Below are 18,532 nucleotides of genomic sequence, written 5' to 3' on the forward strand. Positions count from 1 at the left end.
ATTTTTTCGTCATTAAAAAAATAATAATTGTTTTTATTAACAACACATCGAAAAATCTGAATTGCAACCCTGGATTGCAATCCCGGACATGTAGTGTGAAAGGGCGGAGTCTCAAACCTTTACAATCGTTGTATTTTGACAACTGATTAATTGGGACTAAGTAGAAGCGCCCTAATCACAACCCTAAATTAGATTCATAGAATTACTTAGTTTTATAAAAAGCATAAGCTAAAATTGTTTATCCACTCAAATAAAAGGTGTTACTATTTATTACGTACACTGAAACGAAAGCCGAAATATTTGACCATGAAAAGTATGGCGATGCGTGGATACAGTCGATACGTAATTACAGCCTTCACTGAATCATTGGACGAATCAATAGCTTTAATTATTTCTGGCTACGGAGAAAAAACCTTAACTATTCAGGCCAAGGTGAAAACTAATAATTAAATTTCTATACTCATACAGTGGTTGCGTGGTCGATTCGTTTTCTGTATGGTCTGACAGGAAATGCATGCATGTGGCTATAAGGGTTAATTTAGGTGCATCTACAGGCATAGAGCGTGTCAGTAACGAGTCGGAGTAGATTTTTTTCTTTATAATATAAGAGTAGCAGACGAGCATGCATTACCATGATGTTAAATGGCTACTGCCGCCCATAGACATCCGTATTCGAGCCCAGATAGGATTAGATATTCCTACCTGAGGTCGGCCACAGAAGCGCCGCAACCCCTGAAGACTACGCTGGAACACCTCGGAAAAGTATGTCTCCCTTACCAACACCTTCAAACCAGAACACAGCAGCGCTTAACGCTGCTGTTATGAGGCAGAAGTCGCCAGTCGAGTGAGTGTCGAAGCACATATAGACATACGAGTATGTACCATATAGACATATGTGCTTCGACACTCGCTATACAAAAGCTAGACAAAATATATTATAGGTTTGCAATAGTCGGAAATCTTAGACTTTTCTAAGAGTCTTGTGTTACGGTAATGTATATACATTCGACTACTTGAATCGTAAAAAGTACCAAATTGTGTAATCAATTCGACGGGCGGTTGTTAAAATTAGACATGAAGCAGACGGATTTGAATACTGTTTTCAAGTATTGAAATGAAAATATTACTATTAATAAGTTTGGTAAGGTTCATAGGAATAAACATAATAATATGACATAAACTTTAATATTGTTTTGCGGATTTGTCGCCGCCACCGCGTCAGCCACAAATATTTCCGCCATAACAGTCGGCAACTGCTGTATTGCGGTTCAGTGTGTTACTGGAGACATACTTATCCGAGGAGTTGTAGCTTGACCTCTCGACTAGCATCGCGCAAACTCAGATAGAATCCTAATTCTATTTAGGGTTGAGAACATGTATCCACATACGGCTCTTTACCACCTCTAAGATATCACGCAACAAAATACCAAACATATCTCTTCCAATAGAATGCTAAGCGTTTCTTATGTTCTGAATAAGAATCTCATATAATATTTAATTACAATGTATGTCATCTACTGTAAAATGTACTGATCATTTTATTAATAACATTGTAAAACAAAAAAGAAAAACATACAATGTTCACACAACGTGTTTGTTTATAAGTAAAATCCACATAATTTTTGCAGTCTACCCTCATGCTCATTACTTATGAATGTATTTAATCTTAAGTTCTCATTTAAGTGAATTGTAACCAATTCTTTTGAGAATAAATGATCTTTAACCACAACATGCTTACTATGTGGTTAAATTTCCATATATTCTAAAATAAGAATCGGGAATACTTGGCCGTGACCTCTAGAGCAGTGGCGTTTACAAAGAAACCCAGATGCGGATGAAAGCAGATTTTGCTACACTATCGATAACGTAAACACATAATTCATTCACCGTAACATTTGTGTTTCATTATGTTCATATGATATTTCAAACTGTAGGCTTAAACGTTTCCTGTAGCAATGTTCAGGAATTAAAATCAATATATATTTATCTCCTGAGATCTATTATTTATTTTGCTTTAAGTATATAGTTGTTCTTAAACATAACTAAAGTGTTTGATGAAATCTGTCTCAAGACATGTCAATAGATTTGGACTGCGATGTCTTCCAGGATATAAAAACTACGTAGTATGATACGTTTATTTCCTAATTACGTTTTTAAACTTTAAATTTTAAGTGGGTTTAAAAGCCCAAGATTTAATTTGCTTTCATCAAGTTTTCATCAAATAATATTCTTTAACACGAATTAATTTAATGCAACCTGTCGCTCATAGACATCTATAATCAAACCCAGATATCTGAGGTCGGTTACAGATGCGTTGCTATTCCTGAGAAATAAGTTGGAATGCCTTGTTTAAATATCTCGTCTTTCCACACCATTCTAAAAATGGTAGAACACAGCAAAGCTTGAAACTACTGCCTCCATAACCGAATGATGAATTGAACCTTTAATGAATTAAGGAGGTGAATTATGGCACATTTTATAAGCCTCGTTTCTCCCTAACAACTTGGCTATTAAAATAATGGTGGTCGCATTTTATATGCCACAAACGAGTCACATCAACCCAGTATTTAGGGCAGTGTAAGCAATCGCATACAATTCCGGAGTACTCCAACTAATGATGCCATTATATATCGCAATAAAAAGGCAGCTCTGCTAAGGGTCATCGTACCACAATGTTTTGGTAGCGCAGCGACCGGCCCTCATATTACGAGTCACCCCATCGTACTAAGAGATTCTTTTTGAAATATGAAGTCATGCATTCAGTTTTATAACTGTTTTGTAACTGAGATACATATCTCTCTGATACATATCACATACTTACAGCCACTTGAATGTTTATTACTGGCCCTTTGCAATTATCGCCCTATGCGTTTCTATATGGTTACGCCTCTGACGACCGTTTCTAATTCGAAAGAAATCTTAATTCGAAGAATAGTAACAAAAATAAATTACATTTGTTCCAATATTCAATTTAGATTTAATTTAACGAACATTAAAAATCTATTAATTCCATCAGTTTCCGCTTTGTTCTAAATGCATTCCTAAATATAGCCACTGACCAGGCATGTTACGTGAAATTCAGTTTTGGTCGCATTAAATCAGAATATTACCGTCAGAAACATTTGTTTTTATAACAGATCCTATAATCATGTTACATTTAAGCTTATGAGCTTGACGAGGTAAACACAGAAATGAAATATGGAACTCATCCCCTACGTAAGTGACGGCGTCACTATTTCAATTCCTGATTTTGTAACGTTACAAATAGTGTAATATTTAATTTGGCGACTATGTCGTCTGTCAACCCATTGTTGTCCCACTGCTGGGCACAGGTCTCCTCTCAGAATGAGAAAGTTTAGGCCATAGTCCAACTCGCTGGTATTGGTAGACTTCACATACCTTTAAAAACTTTTTTAAGATCTCTCAGATATGCGGGTTTCCCGCGATGTTTTTCTTGTCTAGATGTGCCTAGGATTCGAACCTGGGAGACCGCTCTATCGAGGCCGAATTTCAACCACTGGGTTATCACTGCGGTCGACTGTATTCGGGAGATGTATACGTAGAAACAGCCAAAGAGAATAATTATTCCAAGCCAGTGCCCACCTTAAGATCGTTTCTATTTCTCGACTATCGTTTACATATTATTTTTAGCGTTTACACTGAGCACTTAATAACGTTAGTGTTTGTAAACTAAAATAGGCGTTCTCTCAGGTCTTGTTTGCGATGTTGTCCAATTTGTAGCAATGCGTCTTTCTTGTTTATTTGTCTTAAGAGTAGTGTATAGTGTAGCTATTGTGGACAGGATTCTGTTTGAAGTGCCATTGCTTGCACAATGTACGGCTTTTAGTGTTTACGCAAGAAAAGAAGCAAAGGTAACGTCATTTAAGCAAAACTCAGAGATTTGTTTTATTTTATGCGCAATTATTTTTCAAATCCTCTTAAATTGTATAAGTACCTTTAAAAAACGGTATTACATAGATAAGAATGAGCCTCACAAATACCTACTGATGGACGAATACTTTAATACACAGATAAAACAGCCTCCGTGACGTAGCGAACACCATATAGAGTTTTGACACATAAAGGATTCTGGGTTATATCCCTGTCTGCCAGACATCTTCAATTATTATGAATCATAATGAAATTAGATATTTTATATGAATGTATTTCAAACAGGCACGTGGGTCTTATGATAAGTGCCCACTGCCACACATGAACACGTGAAATCAACTTCATAGAATTGAATCTACCTGAAGCCGATCACAGATGCGTTGCTACTTCTGAGGACTGAGACAGTCGCCCTTGACACACCCTTCCACAGAAATGCAAGAACGGCTTGACACTAAAACTAGGTGTAATACTGGCTGCCCAATCGAGCCATAGTGATTCTAACAACTTTCCGTTTCATTTAATTTCTGTATGGTTCAGAGTATATTTCTCCATCTACCTATGTCTACTAGACAGAGAGTCTATAAGTCCAGTAATAAATTGTACTAAATAAAGTATTGATACTATACAAATAAGCATACGAGTAGTTAGGAACCATTACTTTTAATAAACGACCTATTTATTACCAAGATACTTGTATAATTAGAAGCTTACAAAATGTAATTTATCGTGACAATCACAAATAAACGCTCGATTTGTATTTATTTGTGCAGATTTATACCACAACGGTTGTATTATGCAGGAGTCTAGCGCTTTCGTCACTGCGGTAAGATTAATTGTTTTTAGACTAGACTAGACTGGTTTATTAGCAATTACTTTGGAGAGCGGACTTGAATGCTTTATAACTGTTTTAGTGGTTTAACCGGTAAACAAATATTCACGTAATTTAGTCAAATGTTTCAAGATGTTACAATAAAATTAAGCAAATGTTTATGAATTGATAATTTATTGGTTAAGTTTAACTTATAGTTTGAAAAGTTTAGTTGCAATATTTCCGGCAATTAGTTCCTATAAATACCTATAGCCTGTGTCACTCTGGTTGCAAATCTAATGACATAAAGGTAATATCCCCAGAATGTGCTAAAGAAATAGACGTAGGTACATAATAAATTACATACCTTTTTTTCTTCTCTTATTATTGCTAAGATTCTTGAAACTTTGGAAGGCCTAGCATAATCCATCGCAATCCTTTAAATCCAACAACTTCCCACTACTAATACTCAATATATTTAAATTTTATTTACCAAATATCTAGAGCCAATACTAGAAATTTCTATTATGGCCCATTGTTAATAAGCAATCTTTCCAATTTTTACTTACCAAAGATTTTTATCCCATCCAATTTTTACCTACCAAGGATCGAAATTTGACAGGGCCAGGTAGCCAAAACCTTGGACTGATCGATTTCTAAAATCGGGCATATGAAGAAATTGTCAAATGCCGTTAATTACACAAAACATACATTAATAATGAATAACAGACGCACAACATCAAATAGTCACTTTTATTTTTATTTAGTTCCACGCCGCAGATTTTTCTGCTAAATGTAGTTGACGGCGTTGACGCACGTTAACGCTGACACATCCATGAATGGAAATCCATTAAGGTACCGAGCGAATTTCTATTGTGAATTTTTAACGACTTCTATCAAACCGCCTCACAGCGTTACTATGGTTTCATTGGGTTTGCTTTTATTTTTCTATTTGATAGGTACTTCTGCTGTCTTTTAAATAAAAAATGAGGTAGTTAAGTGGACTCCGCTACCTATGGATAAACTTGCCCAAAAAGGACTAAAAATCTGCAACAAATGCGTTTCCACTTTGCCTCACCGCATCCTTCAAATCAGAACCTCGTTACCCTATTGCTCTTTATACCAAATAATGGTGCTACCATTGTTGACCAACAGTGTCATTTGTTAAATGTTAAATTATAACGATGTTTTCAAAGCACCTCAAATTTCACATCCTATTGTAAAATTTTTAGTCTCTCTTTTTTCTCTCTTTTGTGTTTTTATCCACATCTTTTCTTTTCCCATCATATTACCTGACACTAAAAATGCGAAACTTTATTAAGAGACCACCTTCGTTCACTTTGTCTATCCCTTTGTCTCTTGGCTTTTCTTTGACGTGAACGGTGAAGACAAATAACAAGAAAACCTTCTCAGACAAAAATATATCACTATAATAATATTTACTTTGTCATTATTTAAAGATACCTACTTATTTGTAAGTAAAATACAAAAAGTACTGTCTGCTGCCTAATCCCTTTACTAATCCATATTGATTCTTACTTAACAATTTATGAACCCAACTAATGATGGGTCGTGAACCTAAAAATTAGGGATTCTAATTTTATTTGTCGCCTTCATAAAGGTCAATTGTCTGTGAAGTTTCGTTGAAGTTACACTAATTGGTTATTTACGTTTAACATTTTTTATAAAATGTTCTCCATTAATGTGCCTAATGATATCTTATAAATCGCGATCGAAGTATATTGTTACATATAAAATTAATTTTCGAAAAAGAAATATCTCTTGAATGTTAGTGAAGAACTTAAAAAGAGTATTCTCAGTTCGACATACTCTTTCTGATATTGCATAAATATCATAATAAATGATTGAAAATATTAAAATAACTTCATTTTTATGAAACGACTTTTACCGGATATTAAAATGAAATATTTAAAAAAGGATAAAAATCAGATATATCGTCATACTATAAGAGTTTCCGTTAAAATTAAAATGATGCACAGAAGTTATCAATTTTCATACTGTTTATTAAAAACACATTTATGTTTTTTTTCAACAAATAAAAATGAAGAGTAATTTTTATTCATAATTTTTCACAAAAATTTTAATTGGTCGTTGTAGATCTTCTCCTACAGCCTCGACTGAAATAAAAACACAAAAGCAATTATAATTCACTTGTTAAAATAATTCGTACGGATTCTTATAGATGACTTTTAGTCCATTGAAATGTTACAAATTTTGGTTCTTAGCGTGCAAAAGTCAGAATATGCAATTAGAGTTTTTTGAATATCAAGGGTGGGTTTGTGTGAATCTAAAGCCCCGTTTTTGGGGATATAAATTGTCACTTGTCCTATCGCCACCACCTCGAAAAAGAGATGCAAATCGTCTTTACGCTTTATCAAGCAAAACATTGTAAGATCAATTATAGACTTAAATTTAATTACAGGCAATGTTAGTGTGTCAATCGACTATTTGTGCTCAGTGATAAAGATTTATATAAACTGCACCAAGAAACCCAAACTACAATCTTATTTTAATTTGCGCCTAAATAAAATCAGGCAACCGTGAGGGGCAATTAAAAACGCCTCAATATCATTTCTAACACAAACTATACCTACCTATACCTTCCGATCAAATGTTGAAAGAGAAATAAAATCTACTTTACCGTAGCACTTAAAATTTTGGATAAAAACATACTGCATTGTCAATGTAAGTGATAAAAATATCTCATAGTCATTATCTCCAAGGAGCCCAGTTGGCTATTTCTGGACATAGCTATTAAAGATAAATTGGAAAAAGTATAAGCAACTCAACCCAATAACAATACTTCTCATGAAGATTAAATCAAACTTATAGACACAAAAGAAAAAGTAATAAAATTACAAACTCACCGCAGCACCCGTATGGATTGCAAGGATCATATCGAACTCGTTAGCACCGATGGAGATATGAGCGCGACCGTCACCACCGACGGTGACAGTCTTGCCAGTGCAACGGTTGCCGCTCTTCTCGCCGGAGATTATGTCGCAGTAGCTGCCAGCTGGGAGACAGGTCTGGAAAGATTGGATGATTTTTACTACTTTGAACTGTACACAATTAAATATGGAAGAAAATGCTAATAAATAATGCAATGGGAATATTGTTCCATAATAATTTAAATACACCACACTTTATACAAAATAATACAGCAAAGTAATGTACGAATTGTACGAGTTATGTATTGTAGTATAGCAGCAAAGTATCGCGAATATATAATATACAATTGGTAAGATTTAAACCGAGAAGATATTTTAGGCCGAAAAGAAACACTACAAACTCACACCTAATGGTTATTTCATAAATGTAACTTTAATTTAAACTTAATTTAAAAACACCCAACTATTTCACCAAGCATGTGGAGCGCGTACGCATCGGTCGGAGGCTACGGTCAAACTGACTGTAAAACTAGCCGCCCCAATGCTCAGGGTTACGTCATAATAAGTAGGTTTTTAAGGTGGTAGAACCCTTTGCGGTTCTACTCCGGCGGCACCACCGCCACACCTATTTCTGTCTTATGAGACAGCAGTGTTAGGCGCTGCTGTGTTCTGTTTTGAAGGGTGTGGTAAGGGAGACAGACTTTTCTGAGGCGTTCCAGCTTAGTCTTCAGGGGTAGCGGCGCATCTGTGGCCGACCTCAGGTAGGAATATCTTATCATATTTGGGGTTGATTACAAATGTCCATGGGCGCCAGTAGCCACTTACCATCAGGTGGACTGCTACTTCTATTTTATAAAAAAAAAATGACAATGATTCGAAATTTGTTAAGGGTAGTGACAAAAAAATACATCTGGGACACATGCGATATAGTGACGATTTTTACAAAGTTTTATAAGAAAAAAATATATATTAATCAATACACTAAAGACCACTTTTAAGCATCCCCAGAATATTTTTTATGTAGGTTGCAATTCTTGCTGTCCTATTGATAGGCACTTATCTACCCAAATTAAAACTATTTCAAAAACATATTAAAATTAAGTCTACCGACAAAAAATTCGATCAAATAATTATCCCCGTAAACATTCTTGACACTACAAGTTTAATAAAAACCTACCTGTAGAGTCTGATTCAAATCCCAGTTGTTGTTGTTGAAGGCGACAAAGCCACGGTTGCCGCGGCAGAAGGCGATCTGGTTGCTGCCGTTGTCCCACCAGTTGCTGACCGCGGCGTTGGCGGCGTGGTTCCTGAAGACCACCATCGAGGCGATCTGACGCCAACGGTGCTCGCAGATCCAGCCGTTGCCGCAAGAGTTGTCCTGTTTGAAGAATCGTTCATAGTTGATAGTGTCAGGCTTAGAGTAAAATACATAGATTAATCTCTCCTAACAAGAAAGTGTAAGTTTTGAGAATTGAAATTAAGTTTTATCACGTCTCCGTTCTAAAATGCCCCTAAACTGTTTGAAATGCTTATTTATTTTTTACGTAAATTACGTAATATTAGTTATTTACACGTATGTTATGTATTGGCCTTAACCAACAATAGGCATTCACCTTAACTAAATTTATCAGGAAGAAATCCGATTCCTCACCGCCGCCGCGCCGTGGGAACGCTGACTACGCACCTACGTTGCCACCTCATAGTCCCGAACGTGGGAATCACTCTGGGTGCTAACATTGCCCCAGCAAGTCACCATTTTAGGTTAGGTAGTTATAATTTAGTTTAGATTTAATTAAACCATGTAATATTCGGTTTAAATTAAATGTTATATAATAAGTCATTTCGGTCTTTCTGTATCCTGGCTGCTGCATCCCGACGCATTATATAACTCGTAAATTTTCTATAAACATGGTTTTTATTTGTCAAGAATTTAAACAATAAATTATAAATCATCATTTCGTGGCTTTTTCAATTTGAAGGCGGTGAAGTATCTCTCTATTTTACTTATCAAGGAAGTGAGCCGGAAATCCATGCTATAAATTCTTACAATTATATCATACTGATTTATGCGCAGATCACTTAATTTCTTGTTATTTACAATTTACGTTACCTATTAATACTTCGTAGTTTCATTGAGTCCCATTCATATTTGTTCATCTATAAAACCTAGAGTGAGCTAATAATGCGTTGAATTTAATATTATCGTATTAACATGTTTTATTTAATTTACATTGAGTATATCTCCAAAAGTATTTGCCGAGATTTTAATATTTTTAGCGCACAACGATATCAACATTGATAAAAACAGATAATAGTCCTAATCGTAAATCAGTTCATATAATATGTTTTATCAATATTTTGTTGTTTATGAAAATGTGTATTTTACTAATTCAAATCTTTAATAAAAATCTGTTATTTAATCAAATATTTCAATAATTTAATTTATCTTTAAGATTCGAACTAATGATATCACGCACGTTATATGTGAAAAAGATTAGTCAAATGCAATAAGTAGTGCTTCTTGTGACATTGACAGATAAAATAAAATAACCTTTAAATATTTTACTAATGAATAATATAACTAATATTGTGAAACCACATTCACAATGTAATCCATAATTATTTCTATTACTAAAGCCATGAATGGCTTCTATAATCGAATAAGTATTTCTTCAAGAACTTATATATTTTGTCTTCAGGGTTCAATGAACCTCCAAGACACGAAAAACATTTATGTAACTCTAAAATTGCGAAAAAATATATAAGGTATTTGCAGAAATATAAAACTTAAAAAGAAACAGTAAATGTACTGGCATATAAAAATAATATAGATCTTCGAGGTAGGGTAAAAGTTACACTTACAGAGTTGATAGATGGAGAGATGATGTTTCCACTTCTGTCCATGGGCGGACCGGCTTCGGTGTCGTGGAAGTCGAAGCTGCTCATGAGCTGGGGCTTGCCGTAAGGATGCGCCAACATGAAGGCAATAGCGCCCTTGTACTGTTTCGCTCTCTTATACGAGAGGATGTTACCGCCAGCACCATGGCCTCTTTGGTTGTCGTGGTTGTCGATGAAGGTTAGGGCGTCGGCACTAGCCAGAAGACCCCATTGAGGACCCCAGTTGACCAACCATCTGAGTTGGTTACCGCCAGTGAAGGCTCTGCTAAGCTCCATACCGAATCTGAACTCAGTAACTGCGGCAAGAGGAGTGTACTCGTCTCGGCTGATGGCCTCACCACCCAAATCGATGACCTCCTGGAAGATGTACGGACGAGCGCCAGATGGGAAGCCGTGACCAGTGTTCAGATTCCTCAACCTATCGTAGATGACACGAAGGTCCCTAGGCCACATGTGCTTGGCTGCGTCAATTCTGGAAGTAAAGATTTTATTGTAAGATTTTTTTTTCCGAATAAACTATTTTCTTTCTTTCTTTCTTTCTTAAAAATATTGATAGACTTGAGTTATAAAGGGTAAGATTTTCTAGAGACAACTTGAACCGAATCCAACCAATTATTTGAAATGTTTAGCTCTGAAAAAACCTCTGAAATTGGGGTACCCGTTTCTTAATAAACCATGCTCAATTTCTAGTTCTATTCCGGTCAAATTAGATACATTGTTGGCAGGTTTGCTAGTATTTTATGAAACCGAGATTTTTGTTTTTATTTCATCTGGAAGGTACCTAAAAGTAAATTAATATTTGACCTACATGGAGAACGAGTTAATCTAGTTTGTTTAAATTTCACTTTTTGTAAAGTTTGCAGCGCAATTCGTATCGGGCGAATCAAAAAGTTTTAACTAGGCTTCTGAAACTTTTCGTTAGCCGTTAAATTGGTCAAAAAACGGTTTCAATTAACAAATCAACGATCCGTTCAACAGAGTTCGCAAATTTGTCAATTAAAAAGATTTTTTTAAACTTATTGGCTCAAATTTCACGGCCCTATAATAAAATTCCCTGTGCTGTGCCGTGAGTGCCAAGGACAGAAACATAGACAACACATATACCCAGACCCAAACACAGCAATCTAAATTCATCATTCTTTAGATATCTGTCTGGCCGGGAACTTAACCCAGGACGCACTACGCCTCTGACCGGTATGGGTCAAAAAAGGTGTCAAAGCCAAACACTCACCTAAATCCAGCGACACCCATATCAATAAGCCTGTTCATGTAGTTCACGATCATTTGTCGCACGTACTCAGAAGCCTGGTTCAAATCCTTCAGTCCGGATAACTCGCAGTTTCGTACCTAAAAGATCAAATACAAATAATACGGGAATACGCCCTTTTATGTTCTCGCACAAAGCAGCACCATTCGACAAGGGTATAAACCTCGCTTTCAAGCTCCAGATCTCATCTCATACATAAGTGTGTACATTTATATAAATGAGGAATATAAGACTCCTCATAGTACTTTTCAATTTTTATACAGACTTCCTCGGTACGAATAGCCTATGTTATCCTCTAGACAGTTTGTTATTTTAGACTGAAAATGCCTTGTTGTCTTTTACATTAAATCATTAAATATCTTTATAATAGGAATCAGCTAGAGGTTCATATTATCGTTTAATATTTGATCAATTTCTTATTTCACATAAGTTGATAGACAACTATGTAGTCAGACTAAAATCCAAAATCAATTTCCATGTTTCTTAGAAATTACTAAAGACATTATATTACCGACAGACGTAAAATATTTAATTTATTTGCACTGAAACGATCTTCAAATACTCTTTCGTAACCTCGAAAATCAAACACGACAGTCTCATAATGATTTTGTAAAGCTAAATGTGATTTCCGAAAATCCAAACATGTTTCGTCACCCGTGTCGTTGGCATGCTCTGATTTTCATTTTAATAACATTTTCCTTTTGATAACCTCGCATTTCTAGACTAAATCGAAAGTTCTTAATATTAACTTAGAGTACTATATCCAGTTTCTGTTATATAACTATGGATATATGCAATTCGAAAGAGATTGATTGAAGAAAGGAAAATGTGACTGCTAAAAATACAACCTATTACTACCTAATTCGCATATTGACCAGTCATAATAAAAAATCATGTTTAAGCAAGAGTTGCCTTCAGAGTATCTATATTTGAAGTAATTTTATTGGAAAATAAAAACTTACTCTAGTGGGGTTATTTCTATAATCGGACGGCTGGATGACGCACTGGGGCCAGTTGAAATCGTTCCTGCCGTACGGTACCCCCGGGTAGGACCATTGACCAAAGTTCGCGGTACTACCTCCGGTACCAACGTTTTCCCTCCATGTACCCGTCATGTGGTTGATGATCGCGTCTACGTAGATCCTGGGGACAATGGCAATTTAAGAAAAAAATATAAAGACGAGATAATTAAATGTATTGTTATATTTTAGCAGTTCCAATTTTCGGAAAATTATTTAACTCTTGCTTCAAAATTAAACATTGCGTATATTTTATTAAACCTACGCTATCTGCAAAAAACAGCATGTATTCTTAAATTTTTATTTTTCTCTTTAAATATCGATAAGTAATTCTTGGATACGTTTTGAAACCTCCATACTGCACTACGATATAGTTTACTGAAGGAAAGTAAGTTAGTTGAGTTAGTGATCCATCTATGTCGCAAGTTTCCCAAGTAGTTATAACACAATAGATAAAATTTAACATTGAAACTGTCGTGGATATAGATGAAAACTTAACATGCCCTCTTAAAGCATGGAAGCGGCTAACATAACCTATCCTAACCAACTCTTAACCGAACCTACATTACGTAACTTGGTAAATCGGTTATTATCCACAGAAGTCGCGGAGCCTCCAAGTGATTCTTACCTTTTTTTTTGTTTACAAGGGGGAAACTTCAAAAGGTACCCGACGACGTGGGAGCGACGCCGGTTTATGTGGGCTTTTTACCGCCCTAAATTTCCCCCGGTGGCCGTCCTCAACGCTTGTTGGAGAATTCCGGGATCTCCGACGGTACACAACCGGAGTCCTCCAAGCGCGATGCCCTGATCGGGCTCTGCCCTGGATGTGCAAGTGATTCTTACCTAACACCAACGTTGTTGCAGCGACGGACCATATTGGCGAACTGTGCTTCGTTGCCGGAGCGAGTCACCAGGCGGTACGACATGGGTTGGTAGCGTTCCCACCAGGGACGGTTGCGCTCCCAGATCACCAGATTCTCGTTTGGTGGGGAAACCTACGAGAAGGAGTTTCATTCGATTGTAGATCTTATTATATTTGGATTTCTGAAGAATAATAAGGATCCAAATTTTTCATCATTATTTTTACTCCTTATTTCTATTTTATTCACATTGTTGCAGTGAAGAATGTAGAAATATAACTTGAAGTTGAGGCAACTGTATACTATACACTTTACTTAACTAGTGTTTGTATTATAACACTTTATTTCAATATCATTGGCTACTTTAATACTCATGTCTTTAACATGTGGCTTTAGTAGGTACTAATTGATAGGTGAATTCATAATTGTTATGTGTAATATTTTAATAAACGATTATAATGATATTCAAATATAGTATCTTTCAGAAGTAACACATTCCATTATTGTAACCAAATATTAACTATCACACGATGTGGAAGGAAGTATCTAATAAAGTAATGTTATTTTGTTTCCAATGTCTTTCTTTAAAAGTATCGTAAGTCTTTCATCGCCTTTTTCGGGATACTTGACCTACATAGCTATTCGTAGCCAATAGCCCCAGAAAACTCCACCGTAATAAAATTTGGACGCAGGAACCGGATGATCGGGCCCTCGGGATATCTCGTCTTGTAGGATAAACCCTCATATATGTACGTATTAAACGTTACATCACGTTGATCATGTCAAGTAAACGCCAGAATTCATATATTTTGTTAGTTTTTTGTTTAGGTTATACATTTGTTTCTCATACAGCTGTCAATTTGTCATACCTTATCTATTATTATATTTAATATTACTTTTGCTTCTTTTGCCGATACTAAAAGATCAGAACATGGAACATACCGTATTTCACTCTTATCTATAAGGTGAGCTTTTCATATCGAATTTATTAGGTCTTAAACATTTTTTATATCAGCAAAGTGTTCAAGTATTATTAGCAAAGAACGTAAAGTATTAAATTATTTCGATTTTTATATAACTGTAACTGATAGAGCAAAAGATAATTTCGTCGTTGCAATTACTTATGATTTTCTTGCTCACCTCTATTAACTAATTATATATTAAAACGTAAACTTAACGTAAACTTAATTATATATTTCTTCGGTCAAAAATTTGTTGAATGGTCCGCCGGAGCGACACGTTTAAGGGGCGACAAAATTAGGTTTTTCGTATAATATAATATGTATTTTACTAAGGAAGAGTTAAGAAGGAAGAGAGGACGGCATTTTTTAAAGAATGACCTGTGTCTACGAAAAATATCACAGAAGTATATTAGTCCTATGCATACATATTTCAGACTGTTTAGTTCCGAAGACCTTTTTTCCACCCCAGGCGACACGAACCCACGCTACGGCACTGGGTTACACAATTTTGTATAAAGATTCATCACATTATATTTTTGTTATGAAATAATGTTTCCACAACTAAATCGTCTTTTAAATAGTATGATCTTATTATGACTAATTTGTGAAAATACGCAATAAACGTGTTTACTATTATATAAGATTAAATTCGAAAAAAGATTTTCATCATTATTAAGAGATAAAGTTTCAGGATAAGTCCGAAAAACGTTTAAATATTATCGAAATGAGCATAAACTTAAATAAAATAAAAAAATAATTTAATTTACTTTTATAAATTTAAGACACACAGTTTTCTCCTCCAGGACAACAAGGTTTATAGAGAAAACAACGCGATTGCACAAACAGGTCGAGACAAAAGAAATAAAGCAACAAAATAAACACTGCTCTTTTCCTCATGAAACTTTACTAGATATTATTTTATAATTTGCAGTTTGTTTTATTGAATAAAATTTTCACACATTTAGTTTTTCCACAGATGTAGCGTAGTTTATCAATGATGTACCCACTTGTACCCTAATTATGTTTATAAGAGTCAGTATCCTTTTATGATATATTTATTTAAAAATGTATATATAAACAACTGTACGGAAGTTATGTAAACAAAAAATCCGTTATTATTAAATAATCTATCCAATGTTTCGACTATCAAAGTTCAACATATTTCTGCATACTAGAAATTGTCAAACGATCTTTTTAGGTGAAACTGTGATAGATTCATAATTAACAATGGGCGTAAATAATTTATAGTATTCACTTCATTTCGATTAAAAAATATAACTTTCTGTAAGTGTTAAAATATATCATGAAGACACTAACGCACATGAGAATATTCCATAAAGATCGAGACAACATAAACAAAAAGAAAAAGTCATTAAAGCAAAATTTGGCGAAATAAAAAACTATATGAAACCCTATTTCTACCTAATAACAGCAGTGTTAGGCGCTGCTGTGTTCCGGTTTGAAGGGTGTGGTAAGGGAGACAGACTTTTCCGAGGCGTTCCAGCTTAGTCCTCAGGGGTAGCGGCGAATCTGTGGCCGACCTCAGGTAGAAATATCTAATCCTATCTGGGGTTGATTACAGATGTCCATGGGCGGCAGTAGCCACATCAGGTGGACTGCATGCTCGTCTGCTATTCTTATATTATAAAAAAAAAAAAAAAATATATGACCAAAAAAATACTATGGAAAAAAATATTAACATACTTGAACACCTCCAAAGCCTCGAGGACCCAGCCACCTCTCGCACTCAGCCGCGATGTCGTCCCACTTCCATTCAAACAGGTGCACCATGGTGGTGCGCCCGCTCGCATAGTGCGGGTTCTTGAATGCCAACGCCACGGAGGCGGCTGACAGCAAGAGGATGAAGCGCATCATCCTTGAAATTCTAAAAAAAAACAACTATTGAAAGGCAGGCAAGTACTAACGCCACACATTTGTAGTGTGAAGCAGTTGTTGTTTCGGTGGAAGGCTGTAGATGCCGACTGATTAACATATGAAGGGAAGGGCAGGAGTGGCAATGCATCTGTGAAAGAGATCAGGTAGAACTCCTATCCTTTATGGAGTTGAATACAGATCTCATGAGAAACAGTCCGCGACAGTGACCACTCACAATGATAGTTTGATACTTCAACCTTACAAAAAAAAACGCAAGACACTAACACGAGGCGTTCCAACTTTGTGCTTAGGATTAGCAAATGATCTAAATAAAGTAGCTAAGGATTTAATAACGAGAGAAGTCTATAGATGGCAGTGGTCATTTTACTTAAGGTGAATCCCGCTCGTTTGTTATTTCAAATTCATAAAAAGTAATAAGTCGATAAAAGTAATGAACCGAGTAATATCCATTCAGTTAAATACAAGACTTCGAGTTGTCATCTACTAATCAAGATTAACTCCAAAATAGATTAAATTCTAATTTTATTTTATCATCAATCACACACTCTTTTCTATTACAAAAGTATCTCATGAAATGAGTTTATGGTATGGAATGGTAACTATATTATCAAATAAAAAATATTAACAGTTACTAGTTACGAAATAATATAGTTAAAATATAATCACTAACTCACCTGAACGCTTGTTTCAATACGTAAAGTATCTATCAGTGGCCTCACACAGTGTCAATGCTTATATACTGACCGATAAAATCTCTGCTACTTTCTCGTTAATTACTAAATTATCAATAAGTCCAATAATCTTTGATAAACCAAAAAATATCATTATAATCGATATGAAAAACAAACAAGTACTTAATGCAAAACATGACTTACCGAATGTAGTCCATTTTTCTGTAAATAAAACTTACGTCAGATGTTTTTTTCACGTTTATTAATTAAAGGAACCGCAAAAATATTTAAGGGCAAAGGTTGCTTTGAGACTTAAAATGTGTCTCCAGTCTTTCTAGAGAGTATTGTCGTATCTGTCATATTATTATTTTTAACTGCAATTTTTACATTCCAATCTGCGCGGAAACTACGCCGGACCAAATCGATGAGTAACGATTGAAGTTAGTGGCAACCAGATTCAAACATTTTCAAATTTCCCGTAAGGGTCCAAGCCCGCTGCTTGCGCAGAAACGTAGTCACCGCGGTTACAGTGCCCTCAAACTAGGAGGAATAAGATGGCAAGCCGTGCGGAAAGACATCCATATAAGTTGCTCGTCATAAAACGATTTGCGCCCCTTTTTCAAGATTCGGCCGAGGGACAAATGCGACTCCACAAAACTAGGATTTATCTTTACACTAACCCTCCCTTTACATCTAAAAAGTAAAATCCGTCCTCTTGAAAATTTCAAACCAAATTTAACAATGGACTAGTGTGTTGTGTGTAGTGTTGCAGTTTCTCCATCGCGCGCGAACGTTACTGAAAAACGTTCCATGAGTTCTAAACTCTGATAAATCCACCAGTACTATATATAGGTATGTAATTGTATTGTATAGGTACGTCATTGCATCTCCATTCGGTGGATTTGTATGCTCCTAACATTATGAAAATGTTATGAAGTTTTTACCTAACGTCTCTGCGTTGAAGTTTAGACGTTTCAAAGATGCTTTATAAACAAGGTCTTTCATAAGACGCAAGTTTAGCTTATACTTAAAGAATTTAGGTATGCGAAATGTTTTATCCATTCTAGAAAACTTAGACCGTGTACTCACGGATGGAAGTTTTAATTAAATTGTAACTAAAGTTGCGTTATGCTTCGTTAAGGCTGATGTCTGTTTCCTTGGGGATTTATTCGCTTTGACAGACGAGGTTCCGTACCAATAACGCTACGTCATAACTTGCTCACAACTAAAACTTAAACGCCGTACCAAAGAAGAGCTCATAAGACCTTTTTTTCATAATGAAAGCCAGTTAGCACTTGTTTTGTGGAATATGAATAAGAAGTATGGATTACTTACTCTCTTCTCTTTT

The 18,532-nt window shown here is 35.4% G+C and overlaps 1 protein-coding gene across 1 annotated transcript; it reads right to left on the minus strand.

Moving 5' to 3' along the window:
- Positions 1-6,725: 6,725 nt before the first annotated feature.
- Amy (alpha-amylase) lies at positions 6,726-17,354 on the minus strand. Its single transcript, XM_073092971.1, has 9 exons — positions 17,188-17,354; positions 16,322-16,502; positions 13,639-13,790; positions 12,739-12,919; positions 11,741-11,856; positions 10,474-10,981; positions 8,789-8,989; positions 7,588-7,749; positions 6,726-6,837 (listed from the first exon to the last, which is right to left on the minus strand). Exons 2-9 carry the CDS (start codon positions 16,490-16,492, stop codon positions 6,826-6,828), a joined length of 1,503 nt encoding a protein of 500 aa, XP_072949072.1. The 5' UTR covers positions 16,493-16,502; positions 17,188-17,354; the 3' UTR covers positions 6,726-6,825.
- Positions 17,355-18,532: the final 1,178 nt, after the last annotated feature.

This window comes from Epargyreus clarus, unplaced genomic scaffold (genome assembly GCF_041222505.1).
Source record: "Epargyreus clarus isolate Ecla_fem2 unplaced genomic scaffold, WU_Ecla_fem_2.2 ptg000004l, whole genome shotgun sequence".
Classification (NCBI taxonomy): Eukaryota; Metazoa; Arthropoda; class Insecta; order Lepidoptera; family Hesperiidae; genus Epargyreus; species Epargyreus clarus.

Excerpts from the sequence above, each read along its gene's own strand:
- Amy (XM_073092971.1), bottom strand. The coding sequence starts at position 16,492 with ATGATGCGCTTCATCCTCTTGCTGTCAGCCGCCTCCGTGGCGTTGGCA. Across the intron at positions 11,857-12,738 it reads ATAGAAATAACCCCACTAGA|GTACGAAACTGCGAGTTATC; the intron begins GTAAGTTTTTAT and ends TTGATCTTTTAG. Across the intron at positions 7,750-8,788 it reads ATTTGAATCAGACTCTACAG|ACCTGTCTCCCAGCTGGCAG; the intron begins GTAGGTTTTTAT and ends CAATCTTTCCAG.